This window comes from Apteryx rowi, unplaced genomic scaffold (genome assembly GCF_003343035.1).
Source record: "Apteryx rowi isolate R43461 unplaced genomic scaffold, aptRow1 scaffold_5, whole genome shotgun sequence".
Lineage (NCBI taxonomy): Eukaryota > Metazoa > Chordata > Aves > Apterygiformes > Apterygidae > Apteryx > Apteryx rowi.
Genome location: NW_020450760.1, coordinates 5306888 through 5326479, shown reverse-complemented (window position 1 = coordinate 5326479; position 19592 = coordinate 5306888). Strand labels below are relative to the sequence as shown.

Genomic DNA, 19592 nt, shown 5'->3' with positions numbered 1-19592 from the left:
TTCATTTCTTTTCACCAAGTTGTTGAACAACAATTTATTTCCAGAATTATCTAGGGATCACAACGCAAAACAGCATTTTAACTTACACGTCCTTCTTAAGGAAGCCTGGTGAACCATGTTGGCTGTAAGTGAAGAACCTCTTGGTGGTTGTAGTTCTTGTTTGTTACGATCAAGAAAATCACCCCAAGTTGGCTGAAGCTAAAAGAAAAATATGTATGATCTTAAATTTGCAAAATAGATGTTTACAAACATGAGCTCTAACATAAAAATAAGGTAAAAAAACAAAACAAAGACAACAGCAYGTGAACAATCAACAGCATGCCATTTCATGGCATGTTACCACTGAATTACATGATGTAGACATGCTTTACTTTGGGCTACATTGTAATTCTATGATAACCTTACACACATATTTTTAAAGCAAAATAAAGTTGCTCTCTCAGTAGGGATGGGCTCTCTTGTTTCTCTGTGGAAAGCACAACTGTTCTACAGTTTTCATTAAGCAAAACACTTGGCACATAATAGATTTGGGAAAGATGGAGATGTTAACAGAATAACTTTTTGTTGTTTGAGGGATAAAGTAATACACAATTTTGTACTTTTTAGTGTCACTCACTTTGTAGTCTTTATTAAGAAATCCCCAAACGTCAAACATGCAGCTATAGAAAAAGTCAAAGGTTCTTTCATAAATATGCTATATAAGCATCAAGGCATTTGAAAACAAATGCATTCTACTTCTTGTCTTGGTAGCCAAACAGATAAGAAACTTTCCAACGCAGTATTCCCTTGCAACTATGGAAATGATCAGCTACAAACACCTGTAAACCCTTAGGGCAGTTATAGAATGATTTTAGACCTATAAATACACATAGAAAGATGCTAGACAACACAATTGTTGCAGAATTTTGCAATAGCTCTTGATATTGCAAAGGATACTTGTGCAACAGTTTCAGAGAAAAATGCTTATTCCAAAAAGGTTTTAAATGTACTTAATACTATACCACTGTAGTGCTCAGTGGAGATCCTGCTGGTGTAGTTGTATATGTACTGGTTAGAGACAAGTCTAGATCCATAGTTGGAGGGTCTCCAAGAGGTGGAAGGGAGGAAAGGCTGTGAGACATGTCCATTTCAGCCATTGAGAAGAAAACTTCTTCTTCTAATGAGAACCATAGATATCAAAATGTGAGTTGTTTTCTAAAGAAAAACATTAACTACAGTTTTAACATAAATTTATTTGTAACTTCAGAAATCTAATTGCTGGACAGAACACTAATCAGCTAAATTTATTATTTTCACTAGTTCCAAGTTCTCTCACACCAAAGCTGGCAGTATGTAAGAATATGAATACAAAAACACTAAAAACCTATTAGATACTAAAAACTTATCAAATGCTCCATTTTCATGTTCAAGTTGGCATAAATTCATATACTCGCCATTTTCACGTAAAGATCAGTAAAGAAATTACGGAAACAAGAATATAAAAAGCAGAGCAATAAAACTATCATTCTATATTTAATTTTCTTAATCATGCATTCAAAAAGATGTTATTGCATGTGTATTTACCCTGCTGTACATTAACATACAGGTTACTGAACAGTTTTAACAAAACACTGAATCTAGTCTAAACTGATACCTAAAGTAGGCCTTACATTTTTATTTAGAAGTTTAATTAATGTCAGATAATGGATTATTCTATGTCAAACTTCTTTTGATACTTTAGTCAGAAAGATTAAAAGCTGAACAATCAATTTGTACAGTCTTAACAACAGGTTGTTTGTTATGCTGCATCATCTTTGATACTTGCCACGACTTGAAGGCGTTCTGGCAGTCTCTGTCTCGTAGAAGCTTTGCTCAGATGATGCTCCTGCAGATAAAGACTCTTTTCTTAAATAACGTTTCAACTCCATCTGAATCCGATACTCATCTTCCTGTTGCATTGGTCGGTTCTTCCTATCTTTATTTGACAATTCTATCCTGCTTAGGCTCTCTGAATTCAAAAAAAGGACACAAAACCCACTGTTATTTCCTTACCAATATCACATGGAAATTCAACAATGAATCTAAAATATAACCACCTACAAAAAATGTATATGAACATTGTATATATCCATCTCCTTTGTTGTTTTAGAGATTACTCTCTCTGTAACATTACTTCTAAGTCTCAAGAGAATCTTTTAAGGTCATCTACGCAGATGTATTTACAAATGACATCAGCATATATTTCTTTTCTAGGCTGGCTTTAGAGACTAGTGGACACAATTTCGAGAAGGTGTTTCTAATAAGAAATTATCAAAATTCCAGGCTCTAACATGACACAAAATGGGAAAATGTTTTAACACTCTTCCAGTTATATTAAAACTATGAACAAAACTGGTAAAACAAATAGATTAGCATCCTTAGAAGAATATCAAGCATCTATCTTAGGACATGACAAATATTTTCAAAAAATATTAACTATCTATCCAAATAATGAATGTTATTACGCTAGGTAACAAGAAAAAATACACCTCATCCTGCAGTAGTAACTACAGCTGGTGATTATTTAGAAAATATGGACAAACTCACTCAATCACTATTTTATATGTTTTCTGTGCCTTTCTCAACAGCACAAGGCAGAGAAGAAACTAGACTGCTAGGCCTCTCTGGTCAAACAGAAGCTACAAGAATCAAAATTGTTTTGACCTCCTGACCTTTTCCAGCTTCCCTTTCCTCATTTTTTCTATCTCTTGTCCTATTCTATGTTCACTTTCCAAGCCTTTTTTACTACCTAGATTTTCATTACAAACATGTACAGTGTGCAAGTGAAACTAGTAACTGGCTGATAGCCCAAATCAGAGCAGCTGCAAAGTATTTTGCTAAAAGCAGATATAAATTAATAGTAAATTTACCACAACAAATATTTTTTTTCCTATTCAAAGAACTTGTTTGCCTGCAAATTTTCTTTACAGTTCACCTAAATACTTATTTAATATTTAGAGAATGTGCACTTGCCTGGTCCAGCAATAGCTGCTACCATGTCCAAGAGAAGATGTACCTGCCTTGGTGACAGAAATAGATGCACAGAATCTATTTGTCCATCTACATCCAACTTTAAAAAAGAAAAAAAATATATATTTTCATGAACACTTAAAGAAATTTTCTTTAAAACTCTCCAATCAACAATTAGTTGCTGGTGTACAGCTTCACTGATATAAAGCAGCTGAATCCCTAATCTTTCCTTTTTCACTGTTTCTGTTATCTGTTCTAAGCTTCTTTTACATGAACTACAGATTTTGTTATTGTAAAGGATACAACCATTCCTGCAATATCCTCACCTTCTTCTAAACACCAACAGCTTGAAATTTAACTGTATATTGCTTCCAATTTGGAGATTTTGGTAGCTTGGCAGGATAACTGCAGATAAGCCACTGATAGTTAATTTGCTTATACTAAATACACAGTTGCCTAAAAGGAAAATTGAAGATGACCACTATGCTGCTAGCAGTTTTGATTCTTTAATAATTCCAGAAGTAAGCAACAGTATAAAGTCAGTATTATATACTAAATACAAAATATTGAAATCAGCACCCTCTGAAGGAGGCCTTAAAATTTGCAAGGATTCTCTTCAGAACTTTCTTCTTAAACAGTGGAATGTTTATAGAAGTCTAATCATTTTGATACGGTATACAAAAAAGCAAACCACTTTTCATCCTTTAAGAGCAGTTTAAGCTAAATTTATCTTAAGGACTTGAATAGATTTTTTTTTTCAATAGTAGAGTCCTGTATGCCCAGATGTTCATCCATTCATAATTATTACTCATGAAAAAACAGGCATGCTGGGGAATGCATTTATATGAAAATTAGTTTTTGCATATATTATATATAGACCTTAAGGGAATGTTTATCTAAAAAGGGAAAAGTAAATGCCCAATTAGTTATGTGCACATTGTCTCCTACTGTCTTTTCCTTTCTTTAGGAAAAGTGGAAGGAGAATCAAATTATTTAAGTGTATCATACTTGACACGAATTGATACACTGTCTTTTGCAGTTTATATGCTTGCAACACATATTCTAATCAAAGGTGTTCCAAAACAGTTTACTTTCCAGATCTAAAAAAGGTTAACTTCTCCATTTATTTATAAGTACGCAAATCCCCTGCCCATGATGTACTTGTTAACAGAGGAAATTTGTACACTTTTTCCTACATTTTGTGCTATTTCCTAGGAATTCCATAACCTTGTACAGCCAGTGTAAAGACGTCTTAACACATACATATTTGTTTTGAATGCAGAGAATCTTTAGTTTTCCTAGAAAACTAGGAAATTTAATAATAAAATATCTGTCCCCTTAAGAATATTAAAGCTTTTTCTATACGCAGTTAAAAAAAAAAAAAAAAATCCTACATGACTGTATTAATTTAGTTAAAGGCCGGGAAAGGATGACTAACCTTAGCTCCAGGAAGTACTTCATTTTGCTTTAATGTTAGGCTCAACTCCATTCTGCCAATCAGCTTACTGATCTGTACAGGGTCGGAAGGAGTAATTTCTGGCAAGTTTCGTGTTAATTGTGGATGGGGCTCATAAGTGATCTTTGGGTTCCAGCTAGGTGAAAGCTTTGGTTCAGTTGCCTTAAAATGTTAAGGAGAAAGGAATAAGAATGCATTCCATTTCTTGTCAAGAAACTTAAAACATACATTTCAAATAAGTTTATCACAGAAATGATAGTTTTACTCAAATATAAATTTGACAGGAATACTAAGAAACAGATTAATAACCATGAAAGAAGCAAGGCACATACAATCTGAAAGATCAGGCCTTTGCAAAAAAGTGATGCAAGTTTCCACAGAACACTGAATTATAGAGGACTTCCATGCATTAAAGTTGCAATCAGATTCCAGTACAATACATCTTAAGTTTAGCTCAGTCCTAAAGTCACCATTTCTTCCCTCTCCGCCTCAAAATCAACAGGAACTGATTATGAAAAGTTATCAAACACAGATCTAACTATAAGTTCAATTCCTGTATCCTTCACCATGAGCCTAATATATGTGTGTAACAATATATTCTATCGCTGATCACTTTACATTCTTACACAACGTATTTAGTTTTACCAGCTGTGTAGCTGAACACACTGGGGAGGACTTTGCTGATGCAGGAAACTCATCCCAGAAGAAAGAGACACCTGAGAGTTGCAGTAACTTGTGAGCAAAGGCTGTGGGCTGATGCACATTAATTCCAGAGCATTCATCAGCAGTTTCATCGCAGTACATAGTTCTGGGAGACAAAAGCAAGGAAATAAAGATGGCAGGAACAGCATGCAAATTTTTACCTTTATTGTGACATTTGGCTTCTGATCTAAGTTTTTACATGCTCTTTTTCTTCAGACTGTTTATAATGCCATTGACTGTCCTGAAAGGAGAAACCACCAGTCTCTGGGAATGGGTGGAAATCTTGATTTTTTTACAGGACACCATATGACAATTGCAATATGCCACCAGTGTGAATACACCCCAGTTCTTATGTCTAATTTGATCACGAACTGAAGGAGTCTGACCTACACTACTATTCATGTTTCCATTAGGACATACACAACTCTTGCTTCAGAATGTAAGTTTTTGGAAAATCTACCATCTAATATTTTTATGATGCTTAAAAGCACCACTTCAACACTGTCAAAATGAAATATTTTTACATTAGAATACTGAGGAATAGCATAAACAGTTAAATCTGAAAAAGATTCAAGTCTCCACATAATAGGATTTACAGGAGAAAAACACATCTACTTTTCCATAAATAAAATATATTAAACATCTGAAAAACAACATGCTATTTAACAGCTTGTTTCAGTCTAGTTTTTAAAGTACAGAAAGGGAGAAAGGTTTTGGGAAGGAATTTCCATAAGAAAATTAAGTTTTTCTTCTCTCCTGAACTGAACACACAGCTTGAAACTTATAAATGTTTACTTAAAAACAAATATATTTCATTAGTATTGCTCAGTAAGAATCAGTTTTATTTATCCGTAGCACATTGAAAACAAAAGTATGTTTACACTATCCCATCGGTAAAAGGAATACTTTAAGAACACGTACAGTGTTGAAGTTCAAAGTATTTACAGAATATACACAGGCTCTTCTGGAAGCTCACGGAAGACCTAAAATCCTACAGTTTTTAATTTTTCAGGACTGTTCAAGTGTGTTCAAGGTATACAAGAGGAATTTCTAAGATATTAAATGCCTTTTGAGTAAGGGGTGGCCTGATTTGGCAATAATATTTACTGGCTTTTGAATATTTGAGAATTTGTGTTCATTAACCATCTTTGGAAAATCTGGAATTCTTCTGAAGAACCTGATGATTAAATATCTTTAACTTAAACTTTTTAAGTGGAAGTTGAAGGGAGACAGTGTTCACTGGCATCATAAGAAAAGGAAGTCTTAAGGGGGATGCTCAAGAGCTAGGGTCTAATTATATATTAAGAATGTGTGTCAATGTGTATAATCCATATATTGTACAAAAAGAGGCAAAAATGCCCTAAAAAAAGATAATAATTCTAAAAGAAACATTTACCTTTCAATTCGGATTTCAAGTGCAGTTCCACTTTTAGAGTTTTCCGGCACATGTTCAATTCGCAAAACAGTATCTAAAAATGTAACTTTCACTCTTCTTAGAACTTAATGAGGAAACAGAAAGATACCGCACAGGCAGTTAAGTCAAGTTACTCAGTGATGACTTCCATAAACAAAATGAAAGATTGTTTTCAGTTGGGGGAGATCTCAAAATGTATTTCAGTGGAAATTTCAGTAGAAATTTATATTCAGTGGAAACAGTTAAGTTTAATAGCATAACAAGACTTCAAATGACAACGTAAGTTCCTATTAAATGTCTACTATGTATATCCATACCATTCAACGGAGCTTTCATGCATAGATATTCGAGGAAGTCAAAGCTCAGATTAAGTTGTTTATACAGCACCGTGTGAATGATCCTCAGAGAAAGTACCTGCTTCATTGTGTCACCATGTCCAAGTTCATAAACTTTGGTGTAACATCACATTGCTTTGGCTGGCTACTTCTATTTCTAGATCTGATTTTAAATGTTTTCCTTAGTTCAGATATTTCAGCACTATGCTCCCCATCACATCATGCGGTATTGAGCCTTTAGTTTATTCCACTTAAATTAAACAAAACCAACAAAACAAGATGAACCATTAAGTTGCTAAAGTGCATCTAATAATAYGGTGAGATTATTAAGAAGCATATGTCATAGCAGGTCAGCTTTGTGTAAAAACAGCCCCAAAACCTGTTGTTTTCCTCTTAACAGCATCACCAATAAGAACAGTCTAAGTTTACATGATGAACTAAATTGGCACAGCCAAAACTATGGCATCTTGCCAGCCATTCAAACACAGATGTATCTGGATTTCTTCTGGTGTAAACATATGCCAATTTGGCTCCAAAGAAGGTTTCATTCTGTACACCGAGGAAAGAATATTTCTATTTTTATACATATGTGGGCTTTTTTCCCCCCTTTGAAAACAGGAACAATTATCCTGCCTTCCTGTTTAAATTTTACAAGGCATGGTAACAAATGAAAATTTGTGAGAGAAGTTATGGCAAATGAGATCCAATTTTGTAAGACTGAGGCACAGTATAAGCAGATTTAATTTAACATGTTCATTCAAGCCTGCACAATAAACTCATACCTGTTTCAATAGTTTCTGCAAATTTCTCAAGTCCTTCAAAAGGCTGGGACCCTTCTCCTTGTTCATCTGTCAATTTTTGGCTAAGACACTCTTTTGCGAGTTGCATACTACTGGTCATAAAACTTGACCAATACATAGGCTCAGACCCAGATGCTGTAGAATGAGAGAAGTCTTAATATATTTGACTGTGAGCATTTAAAAAAATAAAGACAAAATCAAATAAATAATACATTTGGCACATTTAGAAAAGAGTTTCAACAGCTAAATAAGAAATCATACATAAAAATGATTTTAGTTACATTGTCTCTTTATAGGCTCAACGATTATGAAATAGCTTTAATCTGCTTAGACTGTATTGATAAGATTCTGATATTTGAAAATTCAGTACAAACAAAATAAAAACAGGGTTCAGCATAACCAACCTTCAGCACTTAAATGAAGTGCTTAAAGGCTTACATGAATCCATTTCTAAAGATACTTTAATTACACCAGTAAGATTTTGCAGGCAAAATCAGAGAAGTGAAATCAAAGAAATAACTTTGTTTTTTAAGAGTTATTTTAAGGTGTCTTATTCCCTTTGAAATAAATCCTAGACTGGGAAAGAATAAGCAAGATGTTAGATGTGCTCTTACTAAGGAACACACCTTAACTAAACCTAACTTAGATCCTAAGTAAAACACGTTTTAAATATCTAACAGTGATCTGAGGTAATAACTTTAAAACAATTCATTAGCAATATGAGAGCACAACACATATTAAGATGGACACATTTTTTCTCTGCATGACTTTTAAAGCAGTCTACCACCCTAACTTTAAATTCTAGTCTAAACTAACAAAGTTTTATATTTTTATGATTCAGTTAAATGGTAGAGATCAAGTTTACATTTATTAGCTGCCAGATTAACTTAATTGAAAGTACACTCCTATACAAAGCCTATTGTGAGTCCATACTATAAATCTAGAAAGGAAGAGGTAATCAGCTTCAAATATAACACTCTGGTACAAACAAACAAAAGTAAGACTAGCACAAATACAGAAGTTTCAAATAGACTAAAAGTTTCAATTTATCATTCAGGTCTAGAAACATCTATGTGGCTATAAAAGCTTGATAAAATCAGCATTGTATTTTTTCTACTGTATTACACAGCACTTTGATGCAAAGACAACTACATGGATGCAAGTGAATAAATAAAGCTTTCTTCTAATAGGGGAAGAACAGGGGAAAGCATGATCAATGAAAAGTACTACCTGAAACTCTAAGAAATGGTGGTAACATTTACAAGTGGAATAAGTAGCATGACAAGCTAATAAACAAACATGCAGATTTCCAACTCCTTTTTGCTTCAACAACAAACTGTAGGTCACTCTACCTATTCAGTCATTGATACCACCACTCTTTGAAAAGAATAATCTTACATCAGAAAGCAAGTTTGCTCAAGATTCAGTTCCAGTTAAACAAATAAGAATGAAGTGCAGAGTAAATATAAGCAACTGTGATTTTATTAGAACTACTTAAAAATTACTTGAAAAGGGAAGGAAGATAGGATTTATGCAATTTTTCACATCTTTATAACGTATTAAAAACAAAATATTTTCTTCCATTATCTCTACACTATAAAAAAGAAAACAAATCTAAGTCCTTTAGACATCCATTCAAAAATTTCCACCCATTAAGAATAACCTAAGGTCCCATATGTGATATATTAATACATCTTAACAGAATATTCGAAGGTTTGATAGTGAAAATTTACCACCAGAACAGTCTAATCTAGATCAGCATTATATGGACGCAAACAAGCTAGAAGAGCTCAGACAATCCTCTCAACATTATTATCAAAGGTAATAAGTATTTACTGTACTTAAAAGCCATCATTTTAGAACATGGGAGCAATTAAAATGTAATAGGTGTTGTCCAAATATACAAAAAGATGTACCTTCTACCCTAAAGTTGCTGAAGAAAACCAAAACCTCACTACAACTCCCCTCATAATCTCACATTATTGTGTTATCCTACAGCCATATAACAGCCAAGGTCCACAGCTACTAACACTGACTTAACAGCATTTGGCATTCTATACCCACAAAACCTGGCTAACAAAAACTTCCTTCCACACAAAACTTTAAAGTATTATTTTCACTTCAATATGTCTGAAACAGTTTGGAAGAAGAGATACCGTAGCAGGAATTTTATAAACTTTTTAAGTTATTTAGTAGAACACCACCCAACTGAGGAACACTTGAGTGTTTTTTCGTTTTTTTGTTTTGTTTTGTTTTTTTACATTCTCTGCTGATGTACATAAGTTAAAGGATACTTTAAATAAGGCAGAAGAACTATCTAAAGCAAGCATAGCCTTTTACCTTTGAAAAACCGTAAAGAATCTCCCTATGAAAAATGAAAAAATAAGCATACCAAGCCTTGGTCTTGGCCTGAAGACCATCTCTAATCCTTTCACTTCTAAAGCACAGTTATCCTGCAGCAATGACCCCCATGGAACAGATAAAGAAATCGACTGGATAAAGCCATCTGTGACTTCCAGAGGTGCATCTGCAGACTCCAGGATTTCATTCAGACACTAAAAGAAGAGAATCAAAAAAGTCACTTACATAATTTTGAGTACTATAATAACAAATGGAACATACAGAAGATATCAGAAAAGGAATTACACTCAGAGAATCAATAAACTGGTCATTTCTCAGTATTTTGATTCTGTCATAATTTGTTTCATACTAATTACTGAGCTTTTAATATAATACAGATTCATCTGTGGATAGCTGTATAATCCGTCCTTTTGCAGTATATCAAATTCTATTATCTTACTGTAATAAATACCGCAGTAGTGGCACAAGCCAATCTATTCTTTTCCTGGTTCTTGAAGAAAGTTGAAAACGGCTGACAGAGTAAAAATGCAAGAAGTACCTGGTTTCTGTGGCAAAAGTATTTCACTGGATGTAACGTAATGCTCATTTTACATTTCTCTGTGACAATGGAATCAAATAATCCCTTTTCACTGTATTTCATGCATGCCATTTCTAAATCAGATTTTAATGACTTCAAAGTAATAAGCTTTGAAGTGCTGAATGACTTCARCACTAATAAGAAAAAGTAAAAATCAGAACTCAGTTGCCAGACCAGTATTCTATAGACACTGTTCCAATACTAGAACTCTTTACAGTAACATTATAAATAAAGCTACAAACAATCAAGTTGCTCTAAGAAACACACAGTGTGAAGTGAAATGGATGAGAAAAATGGAACACTGGTTCTGAAGAGGTAATGTAGAATTTTTTTTAATTTTATTTATTTATACATTTTCCAGAACCTTTTTAGTTCTGGAAAAGATTCTCAGAAAAGATTCTATTTTTGCACTGTATTGTTTTCACAACAACTTCACAGAGTCCAAGCAGCCCATTTTCCAAGCAAACGTATTCTTCCTATTAAAAGATCATATACTTGGAAAAAAAAAATCCCTGTAATTTGTGTTCCTAATCAAAAGTTCAATAATTTCCATTTCAACTAAATAAGAACTTTCTATGCTGTTCAAACAACATAAAATCAATCGCATACCAAATTTGGTGAGTGTAATTTTGTAATGTAGACAAGACCCTGATCAAGACTGGTTTTGATATTAGGAACTAGTGCTCAATAAGCAAGAAGTATGGTTTTGACTTTACCATTTTGATTAGAGCCACTAATTTTACTTGAAAAAACTCATAACTTCAACAACAAAAGTTTAAAAAAATATCAATTTAAAAGTTATTTTACAAGTCATTTATAATTATTTTTAAAAATTTATTACAATTATAAGGAATCTTTTAAAAAGAAAATGAAGAAGAAAATTTTAGAAACAGAGGAAAATGCAACTCTTCTGTCTCCAGTTATAATTGTCCCATCATGTTAACGTGTAGCTCTTGCTTAGAGTCTTAATAACTTTGCTTTTAGTATTTTTTTTATTGTACGTTTGTCTTTTCTAGTTTCTGTTCCAAAGTCCATACAAGCAATATAAATGACACTATCCTTAAAGAAACAGAATCTGAAACAGCTTCATGATAAAATTATTTGAGAATGAAATAACAGACTAAGATTCAGTGACATTTAAACTGTATTTTGATTTAAGTGTAATAATTACAGATATGGCAATAGCATCTGATAAGGCAAAAAAAATGACAGCAAGAAAACTGGGATATTAGAAAATATCATAGATTTATTTAAATTACTTTAACCTCTACAAATTAATTTTTCTTTAAAAGGAAGTAAGTTGATTCTCAAAACTGATTTTTAATAAATCTGAATAAATCAGACCTCTTTTTGCCACCAACATACATGGAAATAGAAATTTAACTATTTTACTGTATTTCTTACTATTTTAAAATAAAAACTTACTGTCTAAAAGCAAAAGTTTCAAATGTTCTATAGCTAAATTAATTCAAAGACAATCCTGCCGTCACTATAAAGTAATGATTAGAGCATTCTAAGTGAAATTTTAAAACTGAGGCACTGTCTTCACATCAGGACTTGTTCCCACATCTTTGACTGAAAGCCTCCAGTTGGAATCACAGTAATATTGTCAATAGTACCTACAGTACTATTTGATGTACACTGAAATTCAAACACAAACATCATGGGTTACATTTTGTTTTTTTTAAATAGTTCAGGTCCCAGAAGACAAAGAGGTTACATGTGAATACCTGAGGCCATTAAAGTATCTCTATAATCTGTAAACACATGTACAACACTGGCTAAAATATCTACAATACTCTGATGAACAAAGATGAACAAAGTATCCACAGAATGAATAAGATAATGTGCAAAACTATAGCCATCCTGGTGATTCATATAAAATAAGCTTACAATGACTAGGGGAAAAAAAAAGGAGCTGTAATACTTCCGCAACATCTGCTTTTGCAATCTGTCATATGTGAGAAAGTCACGTGCAAAGAGTTTCTAACGAGTCATGAATTGTTTACAAGCCAGAGAGAAAAATGCTGATCTCCAAATAGGGAAGGTAACCTAAGCAGTACTGTATATACATTTAATCACTGAGTATACATATTTAACTTCATTTAGTACTGTTCATAACTGCTACTGTTCCAGAGTGTTTACATTTTAAATAATGCCAGTTTGTTTAGTGAAAATTGCTCTGATATCCACTAGAGGGCACTGCAATTCTATTAAAGCATAACAGCCTTTCTTGCTTCCCTTACAGAAAATAAGCTGCAGAGCCAGGGGAACACGCAGACACACAATGTTGAGTATTTCTGCAAATGTCTTTCCACTGCCACTCTCAAATACGTTTTCAAAGAAACAACTGGTAAAACATTATTTGCAAATATCAGATATTCACATGTATTTTAAAATCTACGCAGCATAGCCTCATACCAGAATACAGTATAGTAAAAAACGCGTTCTGAAAATAGTTTGTAAAGCAGTAAGCTTGTATAGCTAGTTAATCATCTCTGCTACCCGGGAAGTCAATGACTGACACATACAAGTACATACAGCTCCTTATGACTGTAGCTCGCCTGGCAGGTAGAATTCAATAACATTGGTAATTCAGTCAAAAAAACCTTACAAAATACTTACATGGACACAACTCCTTGGATTACTACAACAGACTACCTGTATGCACCTGTAAATGTGTGTGTATATATATACATATATATACACACACATATGTATATACACATATATAAAAGCATACAGTTTGGGACTGAAAAAAACTTCAATTGGTTCAAAATGCGACAGTCCACCTTCTATGCAAACTCCAGTTAAGCTGCAGCTTTCCACGTCTTGTCAACAAGTACTTTCATCATTTCAAGACTAGGGCAAAACATTTAGAAATCTATGTGAACCACGTTCAGCATAACACTATTCAAAAGAATCAACATGGCTCTAGGCTGAAGAATAAACATACTCAGGGTAAGGATAACTTTATGCTTTTATCATCTGTATTAGCCATCAGTAAACATGCTTCCCAGATACTACAGCAGCAATTTCTAGTAGTCCTGGCAATAGCAGCTCTTTTTTCTCCCTGAAACATCAGTAGTTCTTACCTTTTAGTTAAAGGGCAATATGCATTTTTGTTTCCTTTTCTTGTATTTCTCAGAATTAAAAATAACAACAAAGTCAAAATGTGGCTAGAAAAAAAAAAACTTATCTGCAATAAATGCCCAGTTTTAATTTTTCCACTGTGCTCACATAACAGAGACGAGTTCCCTGGATAAAATGCTAATTACGGCTTTAACTTTTTTGCATAAAGGAGGCTGGGTAATGAAAATAAAGTGGGTGGCAGCCGGGGGCAGGGAATCAGCTGGTCCCTCAGACGCAGCAGGAGCCGAGGGGGTGAAGCGCCAGCATCTCTTACCCACTTATCCAGCGGGACCTGCGCCAAGGAGCCGGTGCCCTGGTACAGATCCAGGCTGAGCTGCTCCAGGCTGAGCTTCTCCTGCAAGAAGTGGCCCAGGTACCGCTGCAGCAGGTACCTGCAGGCCCTCTTCTTGATGGACTCCGAGAACGGCCACGGCATGGCGGCGGCGCGCCGGGGGCCGCGGGCCGGCGGCGGGCCGGGGCCGGGCTGGCCCCTGCGGCGGGCGAAGCAGGGGAGGTGAGCGGCAGCCGCCGGGCCCAGCTCAGGACCGGCTACCGCGGGGGCTTCCCGGCCGGCAGCGAGGCGGCGCCCCCGCCGCCGCTCACACGCCGCCTCTCCTCAGGGCGAAGAGCCGGTGACAGGTAGCGCCATCCTCACTCGGCCACCGTCGCCGCCATCTTCTCGGCGCCCCGCGGGCGCGGAGGGGCCGCCGCGGCCGCGCTGTGCCGGAGGGAGGGGCAAGGGCGGGCGGGCGCGCGCGAGGGCCCCGTCGCCGCCGGCGCGCGCAGGAGCAGCCTGTTTGTCTCCTTCCTCCCCCCGCCGAGCGCCGTCACCGGCACCGTGACGTCCGAGCGGAAGTGGCCTCCGGGCGGAGGAGGCGGGGGCGGAAGTGGCCTCAGCGGGTGGGCGGAGGGGAGGGTGGCGCCGCGGCGGGGGTCGCCTCAGCTGCTGGGCGGCGCCACGGCGGAGGGAGGAGGCGGCGGGGGGGGACCGCGGGGCTCGCCGGGGGAGCGGGGCTGTCCCTGGCTGCCCGCAGGACTGGGCGGGGCCGCTTCCGGAGCTGATCGAAGTCTGGCGGCGGGGCCTCGGCTGCCGTCGCCGCGGCTGGTAGGCCGTGCCGCCGCGGGGCCGGCGTGCGCCCTGTCTCTTCTGGTGGTAATTAAATCGAGGTGATTCACTTCGAGTTGGAGGTTAGGCAGCTCTGCAGCCAGCCTTCCTGCGGTATTCGGTTTCTCTGGAATTCGTTGTGTGGGTGCGGGGTGGGTTAGTTAGCAAGTGATGAGTTTCACGCTGTAGAGTGACTTGCGCGTTGTGGATCGTTCGCGTTCGCTGCTGGCAGCAGTACTGAGCTACCGAGGCGCTGAGGGCAGCGTCGTTAGTGGCTTTCCGCGCTGGCCTGAGCCTGGGTTCCCCATGGCCGTAAGTTACCTCGGACCTCAGGCAGCGTCGATACCCGAGAGGCTCACGTTGGGACCACTGTGGTAACTCTTACAGAGCCTGTCCCTTTCTGTTAACGGTTGCGTACGAAAGGTAGCTATATATGCTTCTGAAATGTGTTGACAATTGTGTATGAGAGAATTGTTCTTTAGTGAGGGTAAACAAAAGACTGTTGTTCCTAATCTGTCCTTATAATGTGTGATAACCCATTAGATTAGTTCACAAACTCATGTATACAGTCTTTTTTAAATTCACCAGTAATAGCTTTTTGTTTTCAACAGCTATTGAATTCAGTTTTTTCAGGTATAACTTGTTTTCCTAATGCATTCTGGATCAGCAAAGTGCAGAATTAATTACTACTGAATCATAATAGATTCTTATACAACAGAAGGCGAGTTGCTTGTGCATGAAGAACACGCAGACTTCTGTGATACTGCTTTTATGTGCTGATGTCACCTTCTTAAACTGTTGTTCTGAACGTTTTGGTGTAGACTTCTCTGGACTGTCATCCTATGAGTCTCAAAGATCACTGTGTCCATATTTTCCTTTGTTTTGGACAATGATAAAACATGAGATATATCTTAAATAGACATATTTATAGTGTTAATGTTGTATATAGAGTGTAGTGGTAATATAAATCTAAAAAAGATGTTTCTATATGCAGAATGGAGACTGATTACAATCCTATGGAGATGCCCAGTAATATGGGCTTTGAAGAGGATTCTGATTATAGAGACTTCGAAGGAACAGATGTGAAAGATATGAGACTAGAAGCAGAAGCTGTTGTGAATGATGTTCTATTTGCTGTCAGCAACATGTTTGTCTCAAAAACCCTTCCATGTGCAGAGGATGTGGCATATATCAATGTGGAGACCAGGGAAAGGAACAAATACTGCCTGGAGCTCACAGAAGCAGGACTTAGGGTAAAATAATTTGTGTACAATTTGTAAAGTCTCTTTGTTTTACAGTAATCATTGTTCAAAAGGCTTTTAGAAAAATACTTAAGTGGCACCAAAGCAGCCTGTGTATTTCTCTTGTACTTTTATGAAAACCTGTTCCACATGTATTCTCCTAGAAAGTGGAACTTTAACTAGTTATTTCAAACAAAGCAAGAGGGGAGGAGGCTGGAAAACCAGGTATTTATTTGAAGTACTCACAAGATGAAGACTGAAGCTGCTAGCAGACAAATGTGTTGCAGGCAACTTCAGTATTTGGGTTTCTCGGCTACCTAAATAAGTCAGTGATACTCTATGTATGTAACTCCTTTTTGCACCATTTATATTACTTGTACAGATACTTGGATGTTAGATTTCTTTTCAAAGGTCAAAATGATAGACTTTACTAATATCTGAGTTTTGGACAAAAAGGATTTGAAACTGCCTAAATACTATATTATTATTATTAAGCCCCATAGTAGAAAGCACAGATTGCAATTTAATTCAAGTATCTTTTGTCCTTACATTACTGTACTACCCTGACTGGCAAAGTTAAACTTTGTGATTTCTCTGTGACAAGGTGATCTTAATCACAAGGATGTAACCATTGGTTTCTTTGTTGCAGGTAGTAGCTTATGCTTTTGATCAGACCGATGACAGTTTGCAAACTCCATACCATGAAACTGTCTACTCCTTATTGGACTCTCTCAGCCCTGCATATCGAGAGTTTTTCGGAAATGCATTACTGCGAAGACTAGAAGCTTTGAAGAAGGATAGTCAGTCATGATTCATCCTGAAGTGAGGAAGTTTTAATGCTAAAAGGAATCTTTAGTATAAGGTACTGAAGTCTTTCTTACAAATATAGTCACAAACATCTCTTAAGCTTTGTTTCTTGCATTAATATCTAATTCATTGTAGTATTGATACATAATACTTTGCTTCAGTGGGTTTGTTAGCTCAAAAGGCCGTAAAAGTCACTCAGTAAATTGTAAAAACTTTCTTGTTTTCTTTCTGTTGTAAGTAAAAAACTTATTTCCTAAAACATTCAGAAAATGTGGTCTCTTTTCAAAGTATTATTATCCAAAATTCTTGAAAGTGTCTTAGTGAGAACTCTTTAGGGACTGAATGTTGTGTGTGCAAGTAGTCATCTTTCTTTTTGTGCTTGCTGATTATTTTCAAATCTGCATTTTAAAATAGAAGTTAACTACTTGCTTTACCCAATTAATGGGAACTACTTTTCTGCACAGAATAGAATTTCAGCGTGTTTTGCTGTGCATAAATTGGAAAATTGTTTGCTTCAGTAACAAGAAGGATGATTCTTGAACACTTGAGTGTTGCTTATATAGTGATGGTGAGTTAAAAACAAGTCTCACTATTACTTGATCTGTCCTTGTCTGTGACAACTAGAAAACTCCAAATAGTAACAAGATGTACTGTTAATATATGAATGTATTGTCTGAATTGCAAATGAACTAAGCACAGAAGTAAATTAGGGTTTAAGGGGCTACATTTTCTTAAAGATGATGATATATATGTATGTACGCATGCTATATTTTAACTGTTGGGAGGCTTGGAAGACATTTTAGCCTGTTTACTATTCTGAATGTGTGTTTACATGATGTACAGGATATACCCAAGAGTATTTTTGCTTCAGCCTTTACTTTCTATAATACAGTTCTTCAGCACTCCCATGCTTTCCCCTTTTCTCCCTCCAATGTACAGCATTCTCTTCTAATGAATACTAAGTAAACACTGTAATGTTAATTGTGTTGTATTGGTTTGCAACCAAAGGCTGTATGAAATTTATATGACTAATACCAAACTGGAAGATGTAACTTGTATTTTCTACTTAAAATTGGTACAAATCTCATTATAAATCTATTGTACTGCTTTAACTTTTCAAGTGTGTATTGACTGGTAGACATTTTAAAAATTACAGTTGGCTAGCAATACCAGTACTATTGAACTAACATTCTGTGATGGTCATACTTTTTGTATTCTTGTATTATTCAGTATTTGTGCATCTTTATTTAAATAATTCTGCTTTTATTCTGTGCTCTTAGCTCCCTGGATTTGTGCTTAGAGGTGGATCATCAGCTCTTGTAAACTCACAAGTTCTACTGACTTCAGTGGAGCTATATTGATTTATACCAGCTGAGGGTTAGTCATGTTATTTGGAGAAGCCGAATAGAGCGTTTATAATAGCTTTGGGATAGTGATATTATAACTATGACTGGCAGGACAACTTGTAGTCAGAGCTTCTGTTTTCTAGAGCTTAATTTAATATTTATTTCATTATCTTTTTAGTTTGAAATTCCTGTGTTAATCTTCTGTCCTAGAGTGTGCTTTCATGCTCTATAATTGTTCATAGGCTCTCTTTTGCACACAGGTCTGTGGCACGTGGTTAGTCCTCTGTGAGGAGAATGTACTTTACCGAATTTATATTTGAATATTTTCCCTTGCAACTAATTTACTTGTTCAATTTCAATGACTAAAGCATTAAATAAATGCACCAGTGTGTTGTAGTTTTCTTGGGGGGAGGGGAGTGAACAAACCAAGGTCTATATCTCCATAAACACAGCTTCAATATCAGCTAATTAACAAGTATTTGAAAAGCATCTTTGGCTGCAGACTCACAACTACTGAAACTTCATGGTAGAAAATAAGGTAGGTAATTGTAAAGAGGGAATTGGAGAGGAAACATCAGATGTATAGGTGGAAAAATGTCAAAGGTAATGATATGTTGCTGGAATTTTTTTGAGACACTTTTAAAATGCTGTGTCATTTCAAGCGCTTATTATAAACCTTAGCCGAGAAATGATTTCAAAACGTGTTTTGTAGGTGTTAACAGACAACAGAAGTTTTTTCTGATATAATACACTGCAGGGTAACTAGCTCAAAAGTGGGAAAGCCATGTCATCCTACAATTTCTCATTCTGGGTTTACTAGTATGAAGAAAATACACTTATATGTAGGAATTGCTGCCTCTGTGGAGCTTCTTTAAAGTGCTGACAACCAGACATATTCTATTGATCTCCTTAGACTGTGATTTGTTTTCATGATCTGAACCAGCTGCTCAGCTTGATTCAGCTGTTAATCCATAAATTGCACCTTTCCTGATGATAAGATTATGCATTATTACTAGAGGAAAAACCATCAAAACATGTTATTGGTTATTAGGTAATCGATCACTGGTAATTTGCTAAAAAGCCTAGACGCCTGCCTTTCACTCGTGATTGATCTCGACTCAGCTGAGGAGGAGGAGGATGAAGCGGCCGCGCAGACCGCGCATCTGCTCCGCGCGGGGCGGAGGCGGCAGCGGCGCAGCACGCACCCGCCTGTTGCTGCTGCCGCGCTTAGGTCCAAACCCGCGTTTGCTGCCCCCGTGAGCGCGAGCAGCTTGGCGGCGGCGGCGGCGGCGGCGGCGGGGCCCTGCGGCGGGGCGGGGCGGGGCGGG

General features: G+C 36.6%; 3 protein-coding genes across 10 annotated transcripts in view; 2 read left to right on the top strand and 1 right to left on the bottom strand.

The window, feature by feature from the left end:
* The window catches only part of ATG2B (autophagy related 2B), a 46779-nt gene extending 32549 nt beyond the window's left edge, over positions 1–14230 (bottom strand). For 2 of the 5 annotated variants that reach the window (XR_003255722.1, XM_026079324.1), the window contains exons 1-10: positions 14040–14230; positions 10088–10250; positions 7678–7830; positions 6543–6645; positions 5090–5252; positions 4427–4606; positions 2992–3088; positions 1805–1987; positions 1002–1156; positions 87–198 (exon numbers count right to left, since the gene is read on the bottom strand). Coding sequence is in view for 4 of the 5 variants with exons in the window: in XM_026079324.1 (XP_025935109.1) it covers positions 87–198; positions 1002–1156; positions 1805–1987; positions 2992–3088; positions 4427–4606; positions 5090–5252; positions 6543–6645; positions 7678–7830; positions 10088–10250; positions 14040–14201 (1471 nt within the window). In the remaining variant the exon portion in view is untranslated. Of the gene's footprint in view, positions 1–86; positions 199–1001; positions 1157–1804; positions 1988–2991; positions 3089–4426; positions 4607–5089; positions 5253–6542; positions 6646–7677; positions 7831–10087; positions 10251–14039 lie in introns of those variants that run through there. The other 3 variants (XM_026079322.1, XM_026079323.1, XM_026079325.1) reach the window with 2 other exon arrangements.
* Positions 14231–14772: 542 nt separating this feature from the next.
* Positions 14773–18647, top strand: GSKIP (GSK3B interacting protein). Of its 4 annotated transcripts, none has more exons than XM_026079321.1 (3): positions 14773–14918; positions 15865–16123; positions 16761–16922. In XM_026079321.1, exons 2-3 carry the CDS (start codon positions 15866–15868, stop codon positions 16920–16922), a joined length of 420 nt encoding a protein of 139 aa, XP_025935106.1. In that variant the 5' UTR covers positions 14773–14918; position 15865. The 4 variants fall into 4 exon arrangements, with proteins under 4 accessions (XP_025935106.1, XP_025935103.1, XP_025935102.1 ...); XM_026079318.1 differs by having other exon boundaries at positions 14773–14984; XM_026079317.1 differs by having other exon boundaries at positions 14774–14953.
* Positions 18648–18858: 211 nt separating this feature from the next.
* AK7 (adenylate kinase 7) overlaps positions 18859–19592 on the top strand; it is a 26229-nt gene continuing 25495 nt past the window's right edge. Inside the window, exon 1 of the mRNA XM_026079450.1 lies at positions 18859–18867. Within this exon, the coding sequence (XP_025935235.1) occupies positions 18859–18867 (9 nt within the window). The remainder of the gene's footprint in view (positions 18868–19592) is intronic.